Genomic DNA, 26,317 nt, shown 5'->3' with positions numbered 1-26,317 from the left:
TAGATACATGTTTTTAAATGTAAATGTCTATTCTGAATCTAAAGTATCTTATTTTGTATGTGCTCTCTAGGAATCTCAGTTGTATCCTTGTTAGAGTTGTTGAACCTCAGTGCTCATAATCAATAAAAAGTCTAATATAGTTAAAATGAAACTGGAAATGATATAAAAATTCATTTTTGAGAAAAAAAAATGTGTTGGTTACCTAATTATTTTTTCCAATTCTCCAGACTTCAGATAGCAAATAAACACATGAAAGGCACATTAATTAGAAGTGCCTCAGAAATGTTAATAATAGCCATTCAAGGAGAATTATCCAATTAAAAATTTTCATAATGATTTATGTAAATCTTAATCTATTTCAACAGCTAGTAAACATTAGAGATAAATACATGTCCTAGATGTTTACTACATGCTTACTACATGTAGTTTATTAATTAACAATGTGATGCTGACAAAATATGTCAAAGACACGATCTTCTGTTCTGAGATTTAGAGTTTACCTTTTATTTGTTTTAAACTCATTTATTACACAATGTGATACTTTTTAGTTTTCTGGGGCTGATAAAAAGAATTATGTTGTGTGTGTGTTTGGGGCGGGGGGAGGAGGGGGAGGGGGATTCTTACCGTAATTGCAGGTCCAGCAAAAGCCAAGCTAAGCAACATGAGGAATGGAATTGCCTCCTGGGTTGGTTCAATATACGGCATGCTAAGACTCCGGTCATAGCAGCTGAATCCAGAGTGTACAGGTTTGAAGACATCCGTGAGCTCAAGGAAATAGAGGCTAACCACAGAGGATGCCAATATAGGCAACTGAGAATGAAGGACATAGAAGGTCAATTTAGTCTTACATACAAGACATACAGATAAGCAGTACATCTTGAGATAGGAAAGAGGTGGGTTTCTCCTCTTCTCTCATCACACCTGTTTGGTGTAGAATTAAATGATTCATGAGTTCTATAGTTTCCACTTTCAAAATATATCCCTAGTTCATCCATGTTTGCCACCAGCCTGCTATGAGCTTCTTGTCTCTCATCTTCTAATTGGTGTTCCTTGCCCATTCTTTGTCTCCCATTCCACCCATTCATTTTCCACACAGCATCCCAAAAGTTCTTCTAAAAATATGTAGCTTGTATTACTTCCTATCTTAAGCACTCTAGTGGTTCCCATTCTATTGGATAAAAATCCAAATGCCATACCAGGGAATGCAAGTTTCTGCTTGTTTTACCCTTACTTTCATTGCTTATTCTTCTTGTACTACAATCTCATCACTCCCCGACTCCTTGCCCATTATGATCAAACTAGTCTTCAGTTTTGTCCTGTGACAGTCCAATTCATTCATGCTCAGGTCCTTTGCACTTGTGATTCCTGCTTTCTTTCATGTTCTTTGCCTGACACTTTGTATAGTAGGCTTCTTTTCATCATTTAATGATGTCATGCCTCTCAATCTAGAGCAGTCTTTGATTCAATCCTCTATCATCTTATTTGATTTTCCCCCTGCCACTTATCCTTATAGAAACTTCCTTGTTAATTTAATATTTAACTTACTTTTCCCCCTAGATTTCCTAATATCTCACTAAAATAAGTGCTACACAAAATAAGAATCTATCAGTATTATTTGTTATTGAGTTCCCAGTGCATAGAATTTTTCCTGGCACAGGGTAGGCATTTAATACATTGTTTAATAATTTAATGAAGCAATAAATATTTATTGATAAACAACTAATTGAATGAAATATAAGCTTTAATTTATTTCAATAATTAGGTTAGACTTAATAGAATTAGCAAATAATAGTACAGGTCACCCTGAAATAAAAACTTCAGATAGCAACGAATAATTTTTAGTAAAATTATCTTTCAATTATTTCATGGGACAAACACACTAAAAATTACCCATTGTTTAACTGAAAGCCTAATTCACTCTTCATCTATGTACAAACTAAACACAATGTGTTTTCTAGAGTTTGTGTAGAATTTTTAAATTATTCCTTTAACCCCTATAGTGTGCCAGGCACTCTGCAGGTGCTAGCTATAATATAATAAACACAACATAGGACTGGCCATCAAGGAGCATAAGTATGGTGAGAGGCCTGCTCTCAGCTAAAGAGAAAATATTGTAAATGCTTTGCCTAATGTCAGACCTTTCAGAACCTGAAAATTCAAACTTTCATAGCATTGAAAGAATTGTTTCATTTAAGGCTTTGCTACTTGCGGAAGAGAGGATATTTACTGAGCCATATATATAGCAAAGGTGTTTTATAAAAAAAAGTATTAAACATTCAGCATTTGGTTTTTTAAAAATAAATTAACAAGATTGGCATTATTCCTTTTATTCCTAAGAGGTCTCTTAGTAATGAGGCAAGCATTAGGTTTGTTGGAAAAATGAGTAATGTATGATGATTAATCTGGCATTGTCTTTCTGTTTTTTAGATGGGTGATTTCCAGAGAACAGTATGCCAAAACATGTCTATTTTGTCCTTTTCATGATCATTTGATCTCTACAAATATCTAATCATTCCTCCTCTCCTGAAATATATAAGAATAGATGCTTTGGGTATTAACCAATAAATCAGCACTTCATGGTACATACTAGTGATTGAAATTTTCACATAAATCCCCATAAATATATTTTAGTTTTAATTTAACAAATATTCCATATGGCACTTATTGTATATGATATAATTTGCATTAATTTGATTCATTAGTAGTAAGCTTGGTTAATTTAAAATTTTCTACTGTGAAAGAAATAGGTGCTGTGGCAGGTGTTTAGCAATCATCTGTAGTAAGTGGTAGAGGAGAATTTTGAACCCATGAATTCTAGTTCCAAATTCTTATGTCTTGGCCACTATTTTGTATCTCCTTTACAAAAATAGGAAAAGAGGGTTAAGATAATGAAACACAACTATCATCAATAATGGGGGTACTGTTTAGCTTAAGACTTTCTATTTGAAAACTTTAGTTAAAAATATATATCACATTCAAGTGGGATTAGGCCCCAACTTCCTTAATAAGACTCCTGTAACACAAGAATTAAAATCAAGAATCAATAAATGGGATGGATTCAAACTAAAAAGCTTCTTCTCTGCAAAACAAACAATCTGTGAGGTGAATAGACACACTACATCTTGGGAGCAAATCTTTACCCCTCTCACATCAGATAGAGCACTAATCACTAGGGTATATAAAGAACTCAAAAAGCTAAACACCAAAGAAACAAATAACCCAATCAATAAATGGGCCAAGGACCTGAACAGACACTTCTTAGAAGATCATGCACAATCAGTCAACAAATACATTAAAAAATTTCATCATCTCTAGCAATTAGAGAAATACAAATAAAAACCACTCTAAGATTTCATCTCACTTTAGTCAGAATGGCAGCTATTATACATACAAACAACAATAAGTATTGGTGAGGATGTGGGGGAAAAGGTACACTTATACACTGCTGGTGGGACTGCAAATTGGTGCAGCCAATGTGGAAAGCAGTATGGAGGTTTCTTGGAAAATTGGAAATGGAACCACCATTTGACCCACCTGTCCCACTCCTCGGGTCTATACCCAAAGGACTTAAAAACAGAATACTATAGGGACAGAGACACATTAATGTTTATAGCAGCACAATTCACAATAGCTAAGCTGTGGAACCAACCTAGATGCCCTTCAATAGATGAATGGATTAAAACAATGTGGCATATATACACAATGTAATATTACTCAGCATTAAAAGAGAATAAAATCATGGGATTTGCAGGTAAATGGATGGAGTTAGAGAAGATAATGCTAAGTGAAATTACCCAATCCCCCCAAAACAAATACTGAATGTTTTCTTTGATATAAGGAGGCTGATTCACCGTGGGATAGGGAGCTAGAGCATGGGAGGAATCGAGAATAGGGCAGAAGGTTGGGAGGGGAAGGGAGGGGGCATGGGGTAATTAATGATGGTTAAATGTGATGATCATTATTATCCAAAGGACAGGTATGAAGCCACAAATTGGTGAGAATATACTATGTATACAACCAGAGATATGAAAAATTGGCTCTACATGTGTAATAAGAATTGTAATGCATTCTGCTGTCATATATAAATAAAAAATTACATAAAAATACATATCACTTACTATAAACAGACATTACTTTAAATATATGGTTTCTATAAATTAGCAAGCATTTTTCTATTAATCTGAATGTTAAATATTTCACTTTTATACTAAATTCCATGATTCACTTTTTTCCCTCTTCCTTGGATGCCTTTTTGGGTTTTCTACATGTATTTTGCAAGTGGGAATCAAATATGAGATTTTCCGTGATCACCCAAATGATATTTGACCGTTTCATTTCTAATGCACATGCCCCCAGTAAAGTGAATTAGATTTCTTTTGAAGAAAGGAGAACAGAATTTTACCAACATAACAAATCAGAAAAGAAAATAAGTTTTCCTTAGTAGATACAGATTTACCTTTGCACTTTGTGGATAACTACTTTAGAACCTGCTTAATTGTGCCAAAGATATAGCCAAGGAATGAAAATGCTATTTTCTAGTGTGTGTGTGTTTGTGTGTGTGTGTGTGTGCGCGCACGCTCATACACAAGCATGTATGCATGTGTGTGCTTGTGTGTATATATGTATATAAGTGGTAAAGAACACTTAGAATTTTACAACTGTAGCAGAACCAATGGAATCATATGACTTTCAACACAGCATGAAGTTCTATCACCAGCTCTTTCCCTTTTATTACCAGCATAACCTTGGAAACTTTTCCTTACATTTCAGTTTTCTCATCTATGAAATTGATACATTGATAGTACCCATCACCACAGGACAGTTGAAAAGATGAAATGAGGTATTGCAAACAAAATTCAACACATCTGGAATAGAGTAGTTTGCAGTAGTCTATTTATCTGTGGGAATATTTTGGAATATTTTCTGTGGTTTGGTTACCTGTAGCTTGAAAATCTTAGGTGAAAATTGTTTAAGAAATAAGCAATGCATAAGTTTTAAATAATTTTTTACACTATGTTGTTATAATTGCTTTGTTTTATTATTAGTATTGTTAATTTCTTAGCAACTAAATGACAAATTAAACCTTATTATAAGTATGTATGTACTAGAAAAAATGAAGTATATCTAAAATGTGGTGATATATAAGCAGTTTCAGGCATCCTTGGAAATTTTTAGGATGTGTCCCCCATGGATAAGGGTCCAATTACTGTATAAAACTGTTTAAATGTTAACATTATTATCCTTGTTATAAATATTGAAAACATACTTGTTATTAATCACCTTTCTCATAATGTCTTTCTTGATAATCCTTTCTGGGAATAAATTTTTTTTAGCTCTAATTCCCCACTTCTTTTCAGGAAAATTTTATACACTGCTTTTTATTACAGTTATCTACTATTAATTAGGTCTGACCTTTGCTCTGCTTCCCAAACTAAACTCTCCTAAGGCAGGGGTCTAATCTTGATTATTTCTGCACTGTCAATAATAATACATATCAAAGAGACTTCCAAATATATATGAATGCATCTAAAAATAGCATGTGAAGGAAAATAATTTCTAACACTAATATTTATTCATTTTAGTCCTTTTAGACATTAATCTTCTTAAAGCTGCAAATTTTTCTAGATATATAATTTTCTGCACATGTATTAATATCTTCTATAGTTCTAAGAAGCATAAATCAAAACCTGCATTTGTTTTCAAAACAGAATCATTTTCTTCCCTTTTGGCATTTATTCCTCTGATTTTTTTACAAGCATCTTTTACTCTTTGTCTCCTACATCGATTTGTTTTGAAGAAAGAGTTATTTGGGAAAAAATATTTACAGTATTTGAAAAATGCATAATTTTATTTAATTGTGCTTCAATACTGTGTTTTTTACTACCCAACCACAACAAGTTAATTGACAATGTGTATTTATAATATGCTTACTTCAAAGGTATATTTCATTTTTTTGGAAATTTTTAGCAACAGAAATTTCTTTTGAGTGTAAGAAATTTAACAAACAGTATGTGCTATTTTGGCATAAATGTAGAATTGACATACACATAATAAGATTACCTAGACTTATTTTGATTGCACTTAAGATTTTGAACAGGAGATTCAGAGATTATTAAAGGCATATATAGACAAGCATTAGGAATTTTATTCTTTTGTCATGATGTAGCTAAGAAAAACATGTGAATCAAGTTTTTTTTTTTTCTGTAGCCATACAGAATAGAGAAAATACTTGAAGATTAGAAAAGTGGTTTTCAAAATGTAAAGACTGATTCTTATAACAATCATATGCTAAGAAACATATGAGTGAAAATAATAGAGCAATTTTTCAAAATAGAAAGTAGAACTTTCAGAGGATAGAACAGATAAAAGAAAGGTATTTTGAAAATCACATTTGGTATATAATATTGATTTTTCTGATGCCAATTTTTAGAAGACAAATCTACAAAGTGTATCCATTTTAGTGAAATATTTATGGAATCTACCATGTCATTTTTTCTAGGTCAGGCATCCTACTTGGTTTCAGCATGGTGATAATCAGGGCAAGCTTTACTTCTCATTTGGGAGTGTTCCCTTTGTGCTCAAACAGGAGGAACACAAATCAGTTCCATTCTTTACCTTTTACATGGCCATGGTGAATTCAGGGTCATATAAGTGCCTCTTCAGCTGATGGGTTCACAATCACAGAGGGCCAGTTAACTTGGGCACTGATGGCTCATTTGCTTATTTATCCTTTCCACACATCTGTTGAGAGCCTACTGGTATGACGCCTTGTTTTAGAGCCTGGGAATATGGTCAGGATAAAAACAAAGTTCTCTTTTTCCTGAATATCTCCATTCTAGTTGAAGAAGGAAGTTAAAAAAAAATAACATCAGGAAAAATACATTTTCTAAAGAAGAGGGATGTGGTCATTCAGTGCCTGGATTCTTATTTTAGATCAAGGAAGACTTGACTTAGTAGCTGCCATTGAAGCAAAGACTTGAATGTGCAAGAAAAAACTAACCATGTGTGAATCCGGTAAGGAAAAAAAAAAACAAAACATAATCAAACAGAAGCAGTGATCTAAGGTGAAGTCAGACAGGTAGACTTGAGACTAGCCCTTGCAGAGAACTGAAGTCCAAGGTAGGGACTAGGATTTTATTCAAAGGTAGATTGGAAACATTTTAGAGGGTTGAAGCAGAGATGTCATAAGACCTGAATCGCTTCTGTGAAGATTACTCTGACTATTGAATTGAGCATAGACTACTGGGGTCTAAAAGTAGAAGCAGAGTGAATTTAGAAGGCTCTTCAAAACTCAATAAATATTTATTGAATACCTTGTAAGTGCTAGCACTTTTCCAAGTGTAAGGACTAAAGCAATAAACCAAGCTAGGAAGACTCCCTGGGTGATTGGAGCTACATTCCAGTGGATGCATGGCAGATCCAGAAATCCAGGCAAAAGATGAGATAGCTTTTACTATAGAATGGGAGCTGTAGGGAGATTTGCAGGTCTTGGATTTAATTTTGGACATAGAAATGAAAGGACTTTATAAAGTGATCATTGAAGAAGAGTTAACAATAAAGGTTGATTTGAAGGATTGGGGATATAAGCAATTGGACAAGCAGTGTCATTTCCTGGGATGGGAAAGCCTGCGAAAATGCCAGGAAGAAGGAATCTATAGTTCTGTTTTGGAAATACTGCAATTGAGATACCTCTTAGTTATTTAAGCAGAGTTTCCAACAAGAGAGTGAAACACCATTTTGAAGCCAAATGGAGGTAGAAAGCTCAAGTCACTGGTACAGGATGATTTAAGTAGTAGTGTCCTCACTATTAATTGCCCAAGAAATTTCAAAGTTAAATTAGCTTCATTTCAACATGAATAATGTCACAAGAAGTCAAAGAATTTAATTATTCAAATTGTTCAAAGGAATATTTTTATATTAATAATAAATTTAAAATGAGAGTCCTGGAACCAATCTTGATAATATCTTAAAATTTTTAAAAAATGAAAGAAATTAAAAAGTAATACAGGGCATTGAAATTCAAATTGGAAGAAATATTAGCAGATCAAAGCAATTTTATTAAGGACCATGGCCAGGAAGAAGATTGTCTGTGGTCAACATACTAAAATTAGGTGATTTTCCATTTCTTGCAGTACAGTCTTTAGTGACATTCTGTAGTATATTTTTTTTTGCCTTGTAGCCAATAAATAAATGTTTCCTTCAAATATTAGCAATAATAGTACTAAAAATATAATATAAAGATTTATGGTTTATCAAATAATATTTGACCTCATTGTAGAACATTCAGATCTCAAAAACAGGTTATAAAAACATACTGATGTTATTTAGGTCTAGAAAGCTAAATTATTTTTCATACATAAAAAGACACATGTAGATACAAATTAAAAGGAACACTTTTACACTGTTGCTGGCACTGTAAATCAGTATGATGACTATGGAAATCAGTATGGAGTCTCCTCAAAAGAATAGGCATGGAACCACAGTAAGACCCAGCTATACCACTTTCTGGTATTTATCCTGTAGAATTTAATCATCTTACTACAGTGATACATGCATACTCCTGTTTATAGTAGCATCATTCACAATTGCCAAACTATGGAACCTGCCTAGGTATCCATCAATGGATGAATGGATCAAGAAAATGTGGTATACATACACAATGGAGTTTTATTCAGCCATAAAGAAAAAATAAAATTATAGCATCTGCCATACTTTCTCATAAAAATTCTTACTCTTTCATATTTTTTTCTCCCTGAAATCTCTACTCTCCATTCAGAATTGAGGACTCTACTTCATGTACTTCCTATGTACCTTTATTGAAGAAACTGTTAGTCTGTTTTTGATTACAGTTATTTTATATATGACTCATCCCAGTCCTAAGGTCAGGTATTTGAAAATAATTCAGACAATTCTTTGAATGATTTAGGTATCCACTAAATATTTACCAAATTTAATTGAAGGAAATCAAGAAGTTACTATAAAAGAACCTAAAAACATGGATAATTACTTACAAATACATAGCCTGTGTTAAGGAATTAGGTGTCAAGTAATATGCTAAATTGAACAGATTGCTGTTAAGAATTGAACAGATTGCTGTTCTGTTTGTACCTTATAACGTCTAAGTATCTATTAGAATTCCCAATTTACAGATGAGAAAACTGAGGCAGAGGTGGATTACATAAAATGCACAGTATTCACAAAGACACTAAATGAGAGCACCAGCTTCCTGCTAGGTGCCTGAGCCCAAGAAACATGCTCCAAACTGCTTCACTCATGGGTCTCAACCTACTTTCCCCCCTTTGCTGGTAGAATGGTTTTGATTCCCAAGTGGTAAGGTAGTCCTGTCAGGGATACCTGTAGATTGAAGAAGAACCCCCCTATTGCTCTTAATTCTTACTCTTTTAAAAACACTTTTGCTGTTCACTTTCTCCTTGTCAACTAAACAAAAATCGCTTCTTCTGCTCAAATCTAAGATCTATTCTTTCTAGAGCTTATTTCACATTGATTTACTAAGAGGAGAATATAGGGAGCAACTTCCTTGGGTAATTTAACATAACTTACAAGACAAAGACCCTGCCCAAGATGCATTCAGCAGCGTGTCTCACTCTTAAGTGACAAGGCCAGTAATTGAAATCTGGTCTAAGTTCCTGGAAGCGTGTGCCCCATTACATCCCGCTGATGCTTTGTCACATGTCACCATCTGGCACTAGTCTACTGCTTTTCAGGAAAGGATAGCCCCAGGCTTAAATGGGAATGCCAGCTTAAAGGACAGACGGCACGGGATGGCCATGTGTGCAAGGGGTTTAAGTGGCACTAAATGAAGGGTGCAGGCTCCTTCAAATCACAATCTTACTGATAGGGTTTTCTGTGGTCTTGCAGGTTCTTCTTTGTGCAGTTTCTCTAAAGTCAGTCTTAGTTTTTATTTTTTGGAGGGCTTATATTTTAAGAGCCTTTAATGATATTTTGGATGTGGTCTTATTTTATCTTCCCTAGGGAATTACTTCTAATATAAAATACCAGCAATTGAAAACACTTAAGGTTTTCCTGCTGTCAGTCCTTCCTCTGGGCCACCTTGTCTGATGCACTGAAATATCATGCAAATAAATGTCTTGATCAGAGTAATCATCATATTGAATGGCAGTTGATTACTTACTGTTTTTTCCTATTCAACAATGAGGTCTTTGAGAGCAGGGAAATGATCTTATTCATCTTTTTATTCCTGACATATTAGATGACCTCAGTATAGAATAAATTTATGTGTGAATGATTTGAACAGAGATGCCAAATGTTTAGGAAGTTCTTATAATAATAGTTTTTAAAAGTCCCCTTGTTAATAAAAGCTCTATGTAATTCTACCACACACACACACACACACACACACACACACACACACACACCCCTTCTGCTTTGAATGTCTGGAAGTATAGTGATTTTGACAGTATTAAAAATAAAAAAATAAGTCTTTCAAATAGCAATAATAATTAATAGAGAATGGCAACCAGACCTAATATATATGCTAGCTCTAATGAGAAAAATCTGTTCTTCTATGTCTTAGCATCTGAATATGAACTACATCTTTACAGCTCTAAAAATATTAGCTACAGTCACTCACTTATTTAACAATAAAGTCTAAAATAATGATAAGTGGATGTTTTATTACCTGAGTATTGATCTAGCATTAGGCTTGGAGTAATAGGTTTTGTAATCATCAGCCTGAACCCCAGGTACTGAAGATTTGTTCTTCTTACATAATTAGACACTGAAGTATGTGCATTGTGTTGGAAAGCATTTTGTTCTTTAAACCAAATTAGAGATTAAGACCTGAGGCTGGGGACCTGTATTTCAAGTGTCGAAAGTAATTGCTTTTAAATCCTTTTTTCTAGCTGTAATTTCTCTTCCTGCTTATAATATAGCTGACTTTTAAAAATACAGTACTAGTAGTAATTTAATGTATTTTTCCAAGTACTATTTAAAGGACTTTACATATCTGAATTCATACACTCTTCACCACATCTCTTTAATGAATATACTGTTATTATTATTGCCACTTTCCTTACAGATGAAGGCATAGAGAAAGTGCATGACTTGTGGAAGTCTATACAGCTTGTTAGCTGGATTACAAACTCAATGAATCTGGTTCCTGAGTTCAAACTGGTGATTATTATACTTACTGCCTCTTCCTAGAAACTTCTGCCACTGACCTATGCCTTCCCTAAGACATTGAGAAATAGCAAAAATAAATACAAAGACCACTTTGTCTTATATACTGTGAATGCCATTCTAAATTTCTGCTGAGTGATATTGTGTATGTATTTTTTGATGTCTTCTTTAAAAAGTAAGATTTTCATATTCTCAGATTAGATATGGTTTACTTTTTCATATAGGGAAAACATACAGATGTATACCTAAACAACCTTAGAAAGGAAACAAATAGTATCTTTGGGAAACTTTAAGTATTTCTTAATATCAAACAAAACAGAAGTTGAGAGAGAAAAATTGTTATTGTAATATGATAATATCAGGTAAATGGGATGCAATTAAAAATTCTGTACTTGAGATACAACATAAGAAAAACAAACTTATGATTCTGAGTTCTAAAGTTACATATTACTTAAGTATTATAAGTGTTTTGAATTTTTTTTTCATATTGCTTACTATAATTAAGATCAATTTTATCATTAAACCATTTTGCTTAAGTACTATAAAAGTTATTTTGTTATGCAGTAATTGACCATTTTATTTAACAAATGTTTATTGAGTTTATACTATGTATCTGATAGATTCTTATTTAACCTATTAATTATCCAGAGAATAGATTTCTTTTTTGGGGGGAGGGGGTGGGTACCAAGATTGAACTCAGAGGCACTCAACCACTGAGCCACATCCCCAGCCCTATTTTGTATTTTATTTAGAGACAGGATCTCACTGAGTTGCTTAGTGATTTATTTTTCTGAGGCTGCCTTTGAACTCATGATTCTCCTGTCTCAGCCTCCTGAGCTGGGATTATAGGAGTGTGCCACCACACCCAACCAGAGAAGAGATTTCTAATCTAAATGTGGGGATGAGAACCCAATACATTATCATGGGGTCTCTTTCCAAATTTGTCTCCTGCATACTTAAGTGCATTACATACCCGCTTTCAAAATTAAAAAATTCAAATTCTACTGAAGGCCTTATTTACTTTAAGGTTGCCTTTGAAAGGGGGTGGTGAACATAAAAGTGATAGTGAAGGTGGACTGTTAATGTGGAACATTAATAACTTCCATTTTATTTTTTATTTTCCAGCACCATAAAGCTGTGATTAAATTAACTAAATTAAGTAGGATTGGGAGTATGTGCTTCACTATGAAATGCATCAAGAAGTCACATGAACAATATATTCAAATCAAATATAAAGTAACATAGGATACAAATACCTCTGACAAACATTTTAAGGCTTAAAAGAATAAATCTAAGTATTGTTGCATTGTTAACTAACACAATCACTAGGAAAGGTAAGTGCACTGAATCAGGAGTAAACACACATAACATTTTTTAACCCTTTGGGAAACAGATTTTCATCTCATAGTATGCACAGATTTGTAGCAGACTGGCCTAATAGAATGGAAAGGCCGTTGAGCTGAGGGATATATAAATAGTACTATGGATGATGAAGTTTGCTAATCAACCCTTCTACTCTCTTCAATGGTTAGCCATCCATTAGGTTCATTTTGCCCCCACTTATATGCCAAGCTTTGGCAACTTAACCAGCTGATATGTGGAACTAAGAGGTCCTGTATTGCTCTTGGAGAAAGGAAAATCCAGCTTCACTTCCAAAGTCAGTTTCTGACTCGACTCTCTGTCTTGTTAAACAGATTTTGCCTAGATTGGAAATTGCTGTCCTAGTAGTGACTTTTAACATGGCCTGAAAAATGAAGAGACAATGTTGGAAAAGAAGGTAGAACTGAGGTACAGCTCTTTGGCTTCCTGGGGTCATTTCCTATGAGATGCCTATTGCTCCCTTGACCTCTACTCTTCTGCACTAACTCCATAATCATAGGAAAGTAAAGGGGTGGTTGGGAAGCAACAACAAAGCTCATTGAATCAGACTGAGAACTTCAGAATGGGTAATTCTTCAAGTATTCTGCATCTCCATTGAACAGGCATCTTTGAGGAGGCAATTCACCAGGCCCTTCTTGGTTATGTTAGAACCAACATCTGGGAACTAAAGTCTTAGATTTCTTCCTCTGTTTCTGATTAGGACTGAAGAGAACACTAACCTTCAAGGTCAGCCAGAGACTAAGCCAAGGCCAAGTCTGAAGCAGAAGTTTAGTCCAGGATCTATCTTCCACATTTTCATTAATTAAATTGCTAGATTTCTTAACCAACACAACAATTAATACATCACAATTTTATTTAGAAAGCCACTATCTGCTCCTCACTATTTGTATCACTCCAGAGGCTAGAGTTTGAAAATGAGTTATATGAGGAATCCTAAAACATAGCCAGAAGTAACAAAGAAATCACTACCTAGCCTAAGATTTGATAATCTATCATCATCAAATAATTTTTCTTCATACATGTAAAATTTAACTGGAAACTAGAAACTAAATGAGGTCTTTGAGTGGAAAAGTTTTCAAAAGTTCATTTCTTTATAGTAAGTATGGATTGCTGCCCATCCTTTTAATAAGATTTCCCTATGAAAAAGGCTTAATATTTATGCCCAAATCTTCACAATTGAACATTCTCCATGTTTTAAACAGTCAAATATCAGTTGTTATAACACAAGAATTTCCAGATCATCACCTAAAGGGTAAAGAACACACTGATTCTTTGGGGTTTAGCTGCTTTAAAGAAAATATTTCAGTGCATTGCACAGTAATATCCTAAAAGAGGTCACTTATTCTCAAAGACTCAAATACCTTTTACTCATTCATCATTTTCTGGAAAGAATAATATTATTTATTTCACAAATGTCTAAATTGAGGTGTGGCAAGATGTGATTGACACTGGAGAGATCCTGTCGCTGAAAAGTTTATATACAGTGTCACAGGATTCTAGAAAGGTGAGAATAGCAGGGTCTTACCTGTAGTATTGGCATCCAAATCCTTGGAGCAAGGACTTGGAGAAGAGTTTTAGACTAGTAGGTATAAGGATACTTAGTAAATGTGAATTTTCCTTTACTTACTAGGTCAAATAATAATATCTAAGGCAAGTGGTCTCCATTTTGTGAGTGTATGTGCACCTCTATCAAGGAAAAATGGACAGTCTAGTAAGGAGTTGTTGTTGTTAATGTATTTATACATTATAATGAATTGCTCCATCATTACATGCACATTGTATAAAATATATCTAAATGTGTGATACAAAAGGGAGGAAAATCAGGAAACCCAATGCTGTTCCACAGAATCGAGTAATATCTGAAATCACAGGCAAAGTTCAAATAAAATGAAGGATACATGTCAGTAAATGGGAAAGAAAAAAAGTCATTTATTAGTCACTTGACTTTGCTTTAGAAATTGTTAGCCATAGTATATAACTCATATATAATCAAAGTGTCCTAAAAACTCTAACTTAATGACAATATTTAGACAAGCTTGGAGAAAGTGAGCTACTTGCCTAAGACCACAAAGTTAATAAGTAGTCCAAATAAAATATGTATAATCTATGTGTATGTAAACATACACATCTTTTGTGTATGGCATGAAAAAATGCTAGTATATGTGCCTTATGTAACTAAAATAGTTTTCTATGAAAATTAAAACTGTAAATTCTTTGTTAAATAATGTTTTTTTTAGGTCATAAATCTCAGACAATCCAGAAGTATATCCTATGTCATAAAAATAAGCACAATTATAATCTAGAACTGAGGGCTCATATAGACTGTGAACAGTGATTCACTCCTCAGTTGTTCATTAGTCCACGAGGCAACCAATGTCTCTGATGGGACACTCATCAACACTTTACAAATAAAAACATCTCCACAAGCTGAAAGAAAACAAAAAAAAATATGTTTCTATTATCAGTCCCATTGTATTCCATACATTTAGTGAAAATTTTTTGAAATTCTACTACAGACTAAGAAGTATGCAGTAGCAGTTCTATATTGTTTCCATTACTTTAACCAAAAGGCATATCATAAGCAATCAATATTTATTCAATGGAAAAATAAACTGTTATGAAAGTACAAAATAGATTATTCCCTGAAATTTTATTTAAACACCCCTTATATTGGAGGACACTTACTCTAATTTGGTCTCTTTTGGACCATTCTGAATCATGCCTGTGGCTTTATGAAATGTAAGTTTACTCCTAAGCAATCATATAGCAAAGGCTTTTGGTGAGAGCATTATATTGTTTCCATTCCCAGACAATATCTTTTCCACAAATAGCCTTGGTTTTAATTACCTCTATTCCCTTCTCTCTAACTTATGCTTAATACTAATAATCTGTTAGTTTTAGCATAGACAGAAGCCCTCTTGTTACTGCAAATAAGAAAGCAATTATACTCTTTTATGTTGATTGACATTATTTTCTGATTAAAAACAACCAAACAGTAAAGTACCTATGTGGCAATTGGTTCAGAGTTTAATTACTAGCAGAAAAAACACCGCAACATTAATTATGTCAAAATTAGTACTTCTGTCCTTGGCATCCATCCATATTCCAAAATCCTCTTGACCATTAGGAAATTACTCCAGTCTCAGTTCTCTGGAAGTACATTTCTCAGCTAATCTGTCCTATAAGAAACCTTATAAATCTGATATATTTATGATGCCATAATTAAATGATATCACAGTTCACATACAAACCTAATTATTTTTCTTGTGACCAAGGTGGAAGAAGGGAAACAGTTGGGATTTAAGAAAATTCTTGGACTTTCCTAAGTGACAGTTACTTGATTTTGTTAAAAAAAGAGTCAAACTCTTAATTTGTATTTAAAGAATCCAATGAGATGATGTATGTGGAAAAATTACACTAAAGTATAACAGAAACTTCAAAGCTATTGATGTAAATTGTATTCTTATTTCTTCCAAAATTTCCTCTTTTCTATCCGTTGGAGTCCTCATATCAAAGGAAGTAACTGAAATTATTCTGGCAATGAGATGAAAAAATATAATTTTGAATGTTCTTATCTTTAGCTGTAACCATGCTTTTTAAAAAGTCTAAAATTGGGGGGAAAAAAAGAAGACTCATTCATACTTGCTTTAACATGTTGTTTAGTGCAATGTGATGTCATAAAATGTGCTTAGAAGTTAGCACAACCAGCTAGTTCAATGACCTGAATTTTAAATGTTATAATCCAGAGGGAAACTTTCTAATATGAGGAATTCTAGAAATAGTAATAATTAGGAAAGAGCACTAGAACAGGAGTCAGGAGACCAGGTTTTATTCCATAGTACATAATTTAGGTAACTTAAACTTTTCAAGCCACAATTTTCTTATATATGATAAAAGAAACAGTCAGACCAGGTGCTCTTGTATTATACAATTTTATTTGACTTAATTATGTAATTTGAGTTTTAAAGAATACATGAAGACATTCCCTCATTTTTGTTTTAAGGCGAGCTTGCTTGAGAAATAGCCCATGCTGTACATATATGTATGTTGAGAGGAAATCTGTTTTCTGTGAGAAATATTTACAATACATTCCTAGCCTAAAAAGCAAAAAATGGCCCTCAAATGCTTTTTAGGTAATAACCCAGCTTAGACAGTCTGAATGCTAGAAGGGTCTCCATGATTTGCTTACAGATTGGATCTCCAATAAACTCATGTGCCCTTCACTCCTGCGTTCAGTTTTCTCATACCTTTTCTCTTAACCCTGCTTGGCCAGCCTCTCTCTACTTCATCTCCTTGAGATTCCATACTCCATGCTTCTACCATTCTCATAGATCTATATGAGTCTACTTTCCTAAACTTTTTTTCAGTTCCAATTCTTTCCTTCCACCTCACCCATAGCTCCTCATTAATCTCCTGAGAAGACTCATGGGTGCTATTTGGCTTTGCCAGAAGAAAACTTCTTTTTAATTGGATAGTCATTGTGCTTACAAAACATCTATGCTAGAAGTGAATCAGTTACCATTAAGTGGGAAGCAGCACTAATAAAGCCAAATTCAGTAGCTGAATGTAGAGAAAAATTCCATGTCACAACTCTGACTAAGCCCTCAACCAGAATTCTTTTAAGTATGAAGCTAGCCAACTCATGGAAGAGGTGAGTCTCTCCGCCCCTCATCACTAATTTTAGCATTTTCACTGGAAGCACCTGTGATTCAGCAAGGTGCAATCATGATTCAAGGGCCAGATGGACAAGTATTCCAGTACTGGCTTGGTCACTGAATTGCAATGTGTCCCTGGTTAAAGATGTTTAATGCTCTGAGCTGCAATTTTCTAACTGAAAAAAATAAAGATAATAATATCTTTTTGGTTTAGTAGTTTTTGAGACTTAAGATGACATATCCACAGGGTCAGTCACATAATTGAAATTTGATTGTCCTTTATCATCATCATTGTTATTTTTATTATTATTTAAATTCTCATGAGTTGGTAAAAGCCAACTATTTTCTTTTTTTCTGTTAGAACAAACAAGGACAATGAACATTTTATGTCACTTGGTCTTGAAGACACAACAAAATAGTGATGGTACCTAGGAATGGAATGAAGTAGAATAGAATAGAACAGAATGGAGTAGAATAGAATAGAATAGAATTCCTTCATAGTAGGTTCTATGTCCAATACTTGGTATCTGCAGAAATGTCCTCATTTAACTTTATCTCCAAAAACTTAGCTTCATTTATTTTTTCTTTTGCGTCAGACTTTGTGCAGTGTGACTCGAAGAGAGGAGGAACTTGCCAGCTCATCTCACTTGGCAGGGTTTGGAGTGTTTTTTGAGCAGACTATCTCACTTTGCAATCTAGAAAAGGGGAAAAAATCTATAGCTACTATTTTGGTACATGCAATGCAGAAATGTTGTGATGTTGTATTTCCTAGTGATGTTGAAGTTTATGGGAAAGGAAATAAACTATGCATATTTCAAAGTAAGAATATCAAATGAGTCATATAACTTTCACATGGAGCATAAGATAGAATAGAAATCTTGAATATAAGTATCTGCTACAATTAAAAAATAAATTTATTAAAAATATTTCTATGGAAAATAATTTCAATTTTTTGATATTAAAATATTCTGAATTTGTAATGTTTCAGATACCACTGTTTTATGCTAACAGATGATATTCACACTCCATGTGTGTTTATATATGCCAGTTTTTCAGAATTATGTGCATGTGTGCATGTGCACATGAACATGAGATATCAGTGTTTGTATCTGTAGAGCCCTGTAAAATATCTTTTCATATAGGTCAATCATAACTCTTATACTTTCATAGGTATTAGTAATAAAAATCAGTAATAAAAAGTAGGTCATAAAATAATGTTTAAATGAAAAAGTATATCTTTCCTATTTAGTTTATATTAAGAATTTGTATCTTTTAGCTTAAAAGGTAATTTATTATGTATTTCATGTACTGAACTAACTGGTCTTGGAACAGATTGACTTATGAAAACAAAATTGTGAGTCTGAGCACAGAGGGACCATTATAAAGCTTAGCATAGAGGAAATTCTTGAGCCACCCAGACATTCAGCCCTATCACATATAATATTGGGTTTTTAAGCTTAAAAGATCATTTACTAGTTCTAGGTATGCTATCTACAGTTCCCACCGTAAGTGATGCAGCCAACACTTGGAGAGTGGTTTGAAATTTTAAAGGTAAGAGAAAATATTTTTTCGGTGGACCATTCCTGCTTGCCTGTTTTGCTGTTTAATCTAATAAATAATAAAACCTTGGATACCTTGTCTGAGAGTTCCTTCTACAACCTTCCCTTTCTTTTTTCTAGATTGAATAGTATAAAACTGAATTACCCAACTAGTTCCTAAAATGACCTGCTCTACAGAAAATCATCATGTATCTTTCAAACTATCAGGTAATAGGATTGTCCTCAATGAAATACTGTATCAGCAAACAATCAGTAGCTAAACCAAAAGTAAGAAAAATTCTAGTCCCTAACTTAATGTTTTGTTTACCATCAAGGTTGGTCATGAACTGGGACAAGATTACGTGATTTTAGTGACTGAACACTTGGACCTAGAGCGGGGTACATAATTAGGTATACCCTGAAACTGCAATTGGACCCCAGAGTTCCTCCCCACTCCTTCTCTAGCCATGGGCACTTAAGGAGGGGTACCTAGCTGCTAACTAGTAAGCCAGCAGGGAGTGTATGCTGTTCACCAACTCTCTGTGCTTAGAGACTATCAGTGGTGCACAAATTGAGCTGAGGAGGCTAGTCTTTTTCTAGAGGAAACTGTTTCCCCTCCATCAATGTGCTCTCTCCCACTACATATGTCTTTCTGTTATTTGTTTGTTTCTTTTATTTTGAAATAGGGTCTTGTTACATATCCTAGGCTGAAAATAATTCCTGGGCTCAAGAAATCTATCTGCCTCAGCCTCCCTTAGCCTCCTGAATGCCATTTTCCTAAGTGAAGAAACAAGAGAAAGTAACTTTGCCTGTGTGAATATTCTTTCACCACCTTGAGAGACAGTTATTTGTGAAGAACATCAGCTCTGCCTCCACTTTGCTTTGTAAACATGGGCAAAGCTGTTTAAAATTTATGAGTTTCTGTTTATTCTTTGAAACCTGGATAAAAACAACCTCTATCTTAAAGAGAATCTTTACAGACTCAACAAGATGGTGCATGTAAAGAATTTAGCTTTATTCTAAGTGCTTCACAAATGATTGCCATATTTACTGCACAAACAATATGGCACTCCACTCTCCCTATTCATGTCCATTAATACAGATCCATTCAGGAAAACTTGGTACCCAAACCATTTCTGAAAACTGGGGAGAAAGTGGCTTTTGCTGAATAAAGAGAACACCCAAGCTAGGCCTTGTCAGGACTGATCTCTCAAGTTTGGCCTTAAAGTCAAAGAATCCTGAAAGTCAAAGAATCAGGTCAAGGGCAGTTATAAGACAGGAAAAGAAACAACACACTGTGTGTCTACTTCACCTCAGACATGATGCTACAACCTGATTATATATTCTCTATTTTAAGAGAAAAACAACAATTTTATTACATATGACCATATGTGTATTTACATTTATATTACATGATTTCTAGTATATATGAAGACACTGAGGACATGAGAAGTAACATGGGCCAGAATTAGCCAAACAGTAATGGCACAGATGTTACTTGAGTAGTTCCACCTGTCTATATAACCTAGGTTGTACCCAGACCATGATGCTATTTTCCTGCCATAATTCAAGCTAAGTTGATTTCAGTCCCCTCTGTTCCAAATGAAACTTTCTCCTCAGTGTCCCAATTAAGTTTCTTAGTATCTCATACCCATTAAGAATAGCAATTTAGAACTGCCTGAATAACTTTTTAAAAGGCAGTTTAAAATGTGCCTGTCAGCATTAGACCCAGCTAGTTGGTCTGGTTTTTTGGTTGTTTTATTTTTATTTTTATTTATTTTTTGTTGTTGTTGTTTACTTTTTTCTCAAGATCTGACTCGTTTTTTAGCCTTTTTTTTTTTTTTTTTTACTTCAGTAGTGGTTCAAAATAACAGAGGAAGCTTTGGGCTTCTATGTGATGGAAGGATATTTACTCAGGTTTAACTCTTCCATCTCTATTAGTAAGGTCTTGGAAAACTATGCTGCAAAGCAAAGTGTAATTACTCTAGAGCATCTTACTGGCATGTTAATTCTAGTTATGTTTATGCATCCTCCAAAGGAGATGTAAAGCTTATGCTCACCAGTGTCAAAATGAGTCATTTCAAAGTGCTTCCTGTCAACCCCTTAAAAAATTGATGTACGAATGCCTTCTATATTCTGGAAGCTCTTTAGTGGTATATCAAGCATTTAAGTTTCAGGGACATAATCTGCAATCTAATTTTGTAGCTTTCTCTTTGAAGTCTGTTACCCCCAAGATATAGTGTCATAATTATTCATTCAAACTCCATGAACTGTCTTCAGTAATTGTTCTATAACTTGTCCTGCTGAGAAATTCATAGAGGATATCTGAATGGGTCAAAGTGGAAGTAGTGAATTGGGGTTATTTTCACTCATGGAAAAGATGTAACATTTGTGAGATGTTTGTTCCTAGAGACATAATTCAATTACATTATGAGGCGCTTTTGAAATCCTATGTTAAGAGAACCTCAATAGTGCACACTCAGATTCTTTAAGGCAATAATCTTATTTTCTGGTCTGCATCCTCTTGTCTGGAAGTGTTTTTCTTGAAGCCATACAGCTGCAATATGTTTGTGGTCAGTCACTAGCTGACCTGGGGTGTGTACCTTCCTAGAGATGGAACTCAAAAATTAATTGGTTTCTTTTACACAAATGTAATAGATTCAGATGTTAATGAAAGTGCTTAAGTTTAAAACTACAGTGGATTAACAATGCCACAAGTGGCCTGACAGTTTGAACATGAAGGCAGGTATCTCATCTTTCTATTTCTTTACCCTTTTCAATCAGGAATCTTCTGCTGCCCACATTTTTCTTGAGATAGCTCTTTATTATTTTTCAACAATAATTACCTAAGCCATAGCCTGAAAATCCCTTGTGAAAAGAGTAAGGGCAATAAATGAATCAATTAATTATTTTGAAGAAATAGAACATTTTTTTCTTCTTTTCTATAGGTCATGGATGAAGGGATTACCCACCATTTCTCTGAGATTTATGCAAGTCACATCCTTCTTAAAACTGAAATCAATTTTTAAAAAACGTATACCATGTAAAATAAACTTCCAAATATACTATTAGATATAAAAACAGTCTAACAATATCCCTGCCCCCGAGTTTCAAGACAGGGACTCTTCCTCAATCCATATAAACCTCACAGTAAACAAATACAGAATATACTACCTGTACTTGAAAGTACTAAACCTCCATATTTGGCTGAAAAGACAGCCAAGGAAGGATATTTATAATTCAGCAATAGTCTTTTAATTCTCTAGGTAACCAAGGCTCTAATTACATAGAACATACTTTTATGGTTAAGGTCTTCTGATTTTGCAAAACCTATGCAACACATCCTTTCTCTGCCTGTAATTTAACAAACTCCTTGCTTAAAAATGTCTTCCCAATGCAATGGATTACAGTGCATGGAGTCTCTGTACCTGTCAATCTTTATAACCCTCCCATAATATTTTCCTCCCTCAAACACTGCATTCTGTAAGTTAGAGGTTCATTATGAATATATCTACCTATTATTTGCTTATCTGCTTGACACAGAATAAATTCACAGATACAAATCATATAAAACCAGATGATGTCATTTTTAAAAAATATATATACGTATAATACAATTTTTTAACCATGGAGAAAGACCAGTCAGTAGCTTGATGATTGTTGCCTGGAAATGAAGACCCAATTGTAGAAGCAGATGCAAGCACCATAGTAACTCTAATAGGAGAAGGTTTGGGGGATGTTAATAAAAAAACAACAATCCTAATACTAAACAAACACTTCAGGTCCTCAGAGCCAGGGGCATGGCAGTGTGCACTTGAATTCTCACCCAAAGCTCTCAGAGTTCTAGATACATACTCGGCAGACTAAAGATACAAATCCCAAAATGTGCGCATCATGGCCCCTCTGGGGCACTGATAGCCGGTATGCACACTGGCACGACAGGGCAGGGAACTAGACCCACACTCACACAGGTATCTCTTCCCTGCAGGCCACCCAGCAGCGACACCTCTAGTGGTAATCACCCTAGGCTGGCAGGTATTCACAGGCACACTCAGGGGAGCTTTGGAAAACCCTGGGAGGGGATTAGGGAAAGGGTCGGTCATTTGGGGACAGCAGCGCTGTCCTGGCACTATCTGCTTGCCTCCAATACTGTCCAGGACCTGAATTCACTCCGGAGGTGCCCGGAAGATCTGCATTATGCCAAGGCGGTGGGCCAACTCACCTCCACGAAATAAAAGCAGGGCAGGAGGGTGACGCTGTCCTTGATCACTTTGCCCTTTGGCCTCTCCTTCGCCGACATCCCGGCCGCCTGCCCGGGTCTGCGTCCTCCGCCGGGCGAGGTGTGCACAGTGCAGCCGAGGCGAGCTGCCTCCTCCAGCCGCAAGCGCCCGGCGCGGCTGATGTCACATTCCCCGCGGGCACCGCTGGAGCCAGCGCGCTGCATGCAGCGCCCCCGCCTTCTCCCCTCCCCTCTTTGCAGCAACCCAGCGGTCCCTGAGCCGGCAGGTCCTCTGCCTTCCTTGCTCTGGCTCCCGCTCCTGGTTTTCTAGAGAGAGACGTCCAGCTCCCTCCTCCAAGCTGTTGCTGCAATGGCTTCTCCTGCCCTGTCACCCTCTCTCGGCTCTCCACCGCCTTGGCAAGGCTCCAAGGATGTGGGAGCTTGACGTCAAGAATCGCAAAAGAGGGAAGCTCTCCTGGTGTTTCTGCAGTAGCTTGGCTGAGGTGCTGAGGCACCCAGTCCCCTCCTAGGAAACCACCTGGGTCACTCCAGCAATGCTAACTTGAGGACTCCTGGAGAATAGCAGCTCGGCCCAGCATACCACCCACAACAAGAAAACCAATCTCTACCTTCCTGAAATAAAACTTGCTCTTCTTACTGAAAATTAGGCCCTGGTAAGAACTCACTAAGTCTGGCTGCTCGCCCCTTCTGAGGATCTCTGCCTGGGAGAATTCCTGACACCCACTGTTAAATAGTATCAGCTGTTGGGACATGGTCCCTGTTTTCCAAAAGAGGCAGATGGTGCAATGGACATCCTCATTGCACCCAAAGTCCAGGACATATTCTAACCTTACTCCTAGTACAATGTCAGTGTTAAAAACCAACAAGTCTTCAGATGATTTCTGGTGGTGGATGTAGCTGCTCTCAACTTTGTGATTCTTTTGGCAACTCAAAAGTGCAAAGTGGTTCAGACAAAAGAAAGTTTGCATAACATTAACGAAGATAACCCATTTCAGTTCTCACATACCCTAGGCCATTTCAAACATCTTCAAAATCTCCTTATCAAGTGAGTGATAATCTATTCCTAGTCAATTTTTCAGCTGGCCTTTTCAGTTTCTACTCCAATAGGTCTTTGGCAATATGGAGATCACACCATCCACTAATGTAATTAAATGTTTCATTGCCGTTACTGCCTCAAGTCCTCATATACCTCTGCCAAGATTGGGGTTCAGTCCAACAGAGTCATCACCATTTCCCCTTTCCCAATTTACCATATTCACCTGCAAAATCCCAGCCCTAGATTAAAGGAAGTCTCAGTTGTTCCAGAACAACTGAAGGTGGTTGAAGAAAAAACGTACAATTGCATAATCTTGTCCCTCCGAACAAACTTTAAACAGGTCCACTACCTACAATCCTAGTGTTTTTTCAGTTTGTTACTATCCCATTCATACCTTCTCCTCACTTCTCAAATTTCTTCATTCTTTGCTAATGGCTTCAAACTCATTTCTTTCATAAAATATAAGTCCTACAAGAGAACTATCCCATCTTCCAGAACTAGTTGCTAGCCCTACCCCAACCACAGCTACCGCCCATCTCTTGACTAGATTGGCACAATCTAGTCTCTTAACTATCCTTCCAGCATCTTCCCTTACCACCTACCAACTATAAACCAGTCATTACCTAGAATGAAAAGTAAATTCATTTGTGTTATTTCTCTGCCAAAACTTTCTAAGGCCTTCTTCTCACTGTGTTCAGTAGAAAAATCTAAGCTCCTCATCTTTTCATGAGTCTCACTGGCTCTCCCTGGTTCTTAGACCTTGTTCACATAGCTCTATGTCTCAATGGCAAGCGACTCAGTCTAGCTTTGTACTGCCTCAGGGTCTTTGTACATAGTGACTATTTGTTCACAAACTCTATTCTAGAAACATTGCTTGGTTAACCCCTTAATCCATGCCACTGCTCAAATTTTAGCTTATCAAGGAAGTTTTCCTTGACATACTCTTGAAGTAGCATTCTTAACACCAGACTTTTCTTTTACTCTTTATTTTTGATATTATTTTCTTTTGCTTTATAGAACTTATCACTATCTAATAGTTTAATAAGTATTGCCTTGTTAATTTTTTTTCTGCCTTGTCCACTAGAATGTAAACCCCATAAGGTCTAGGACCTTTTCATCATGTGGTAACAGGAACTGCGCTTGGCAAAGAGAAGGTGGTCAGTAAACATTTGTGAAGAAATGAACTGATCAATTAAATTGAATGATGTATATAAAATCATGCATCACAAGTTCCTTGCACATATTATGTATTCAATAATTGTTGGTTGATTCCATTTGTTAACTATTATGTAACTCATCATTGACTCTACTTCTCATTACTACCAAAGTTACTTTGTGTGTTGGGGCAGACTTTTTTTTTAATTTTCTTGGTAACTAACAAAATTTATAATTCTTGATTAAGATAAAAAGCAAGTTAGAATAATTTTAAGTTGTTATAATTTGTCATCCTGGAAATTGCATTTCTACAAAAGGGGATTTAAACAGGAGACTAAAATTATAGCTTCCTAATTCATTAGTAACAAACTGAAGCTCTACAATAAAATATCAGAGATGCATGCTGAATACATGTTGACAATTCAAGAAGTACTTGAAATATTAGAAAGGAACTCCTCTACCCTCCCTAGCTGGTCTGCCCTGATAGATCTTCCCTCCTTGTTAAGCATCAGGAAATGCTTCAGAATTCAAAGCCAATTCTATTGCAAATCCTTTACTCTTCCCTACCCTAGATTCTCCTTCTTTCTCTCTTTTCTTTTACAATATTGTATTTCTTTTTATTTTATTTTATTTATTTATATGTGACAGTGGAATGCATTACAATTCTTATTACACACATAGAGCATAATTTTTTATATCTCTGGTTGTGTACAAAGTATATTCACACCAATTCGTGTCTTTATACCTGTACTTCAGATAATAATGATCATCACATTCCACCATCTTTATAGCGCCATGCCCCCACCCTACGCCTCCAACAACTCTGCCCTATCTAGAGTTCATCTATTCCTCTCATTCTCCCTCTCCCTATCCCATTATGAATCAACCTCTTTATGTCAGAGAAAACATTCAACATTTGGTCTTTTGGGATTGGCTAACTTAGCATTATCTTCTCTAACTCCATCCATTTACCTGCAAATGCCATACCCAAAGGACTTAAGAACAGCATACTACAGGGACACAGCCACATCAATGTTTATAGCAGCACAATTCACAATAGAGGATAATTCATAGTGGGAAAGGGAGCTGGAGCATGGGAGGAATAGAGAAACTCTAGATAGGTAGAGGGGTTGGAGGGGAAGGGAGGGGGCAT

At 35.3% G+C, this 26,317-nt stretch overlaps 1 protein-coding gene across 2 annotated transcripts in view; it reads right to left on the bottom strand.

Annotated features, from left to right (window-relative positions):
• Positions 1-23,177, bottom strand: part of Plppr4 (phospholipid phosphatase related 4) — a 38,007-nt gene extending 14,830 nt beyond the window's left edge. Inside the window, exons 1-2 of one of the 2 annotated variants that reach the window (XM_027935188.3) lie at positions 22,956-23,177; positions 625-810 (exon numbers count right to left, since the gene is read on the bottom strand). In XM_027935188.3, coding sequence (XP_027790989.1) covers positions 625-810; positions 22,956-23,177 — 408 coding nt within the window. The remainder of the gene's footprint in view (positions 1-624; positions 811-22,955) is intronic. The other variant, XM_027935189.3, reaches the window with a different exon arrangement.
• Between the last annotated feature and the right edge of the window lie 3,140 nt (positions 23,178-26,317).

This window comes from Marmota flaviventris, chromosome 10 (assembly GCF_047511675.1).
Source record: "Marmota flaviventris isolate mMarFla1 chromosome 10, mMarFla1.hap1, whole genome shotgun sequence".
Taxonomy (NCBI): Eukaryota; Metazoa; Chordata; class Mammalia; order Rodentia; family Sciuridae; genus Marmota; species Marmota flaviventris.
Note: the sequence above shows the minus strand (reverse complement) of the source record. Positions and strands in the feature narration are given on the sequence as shown.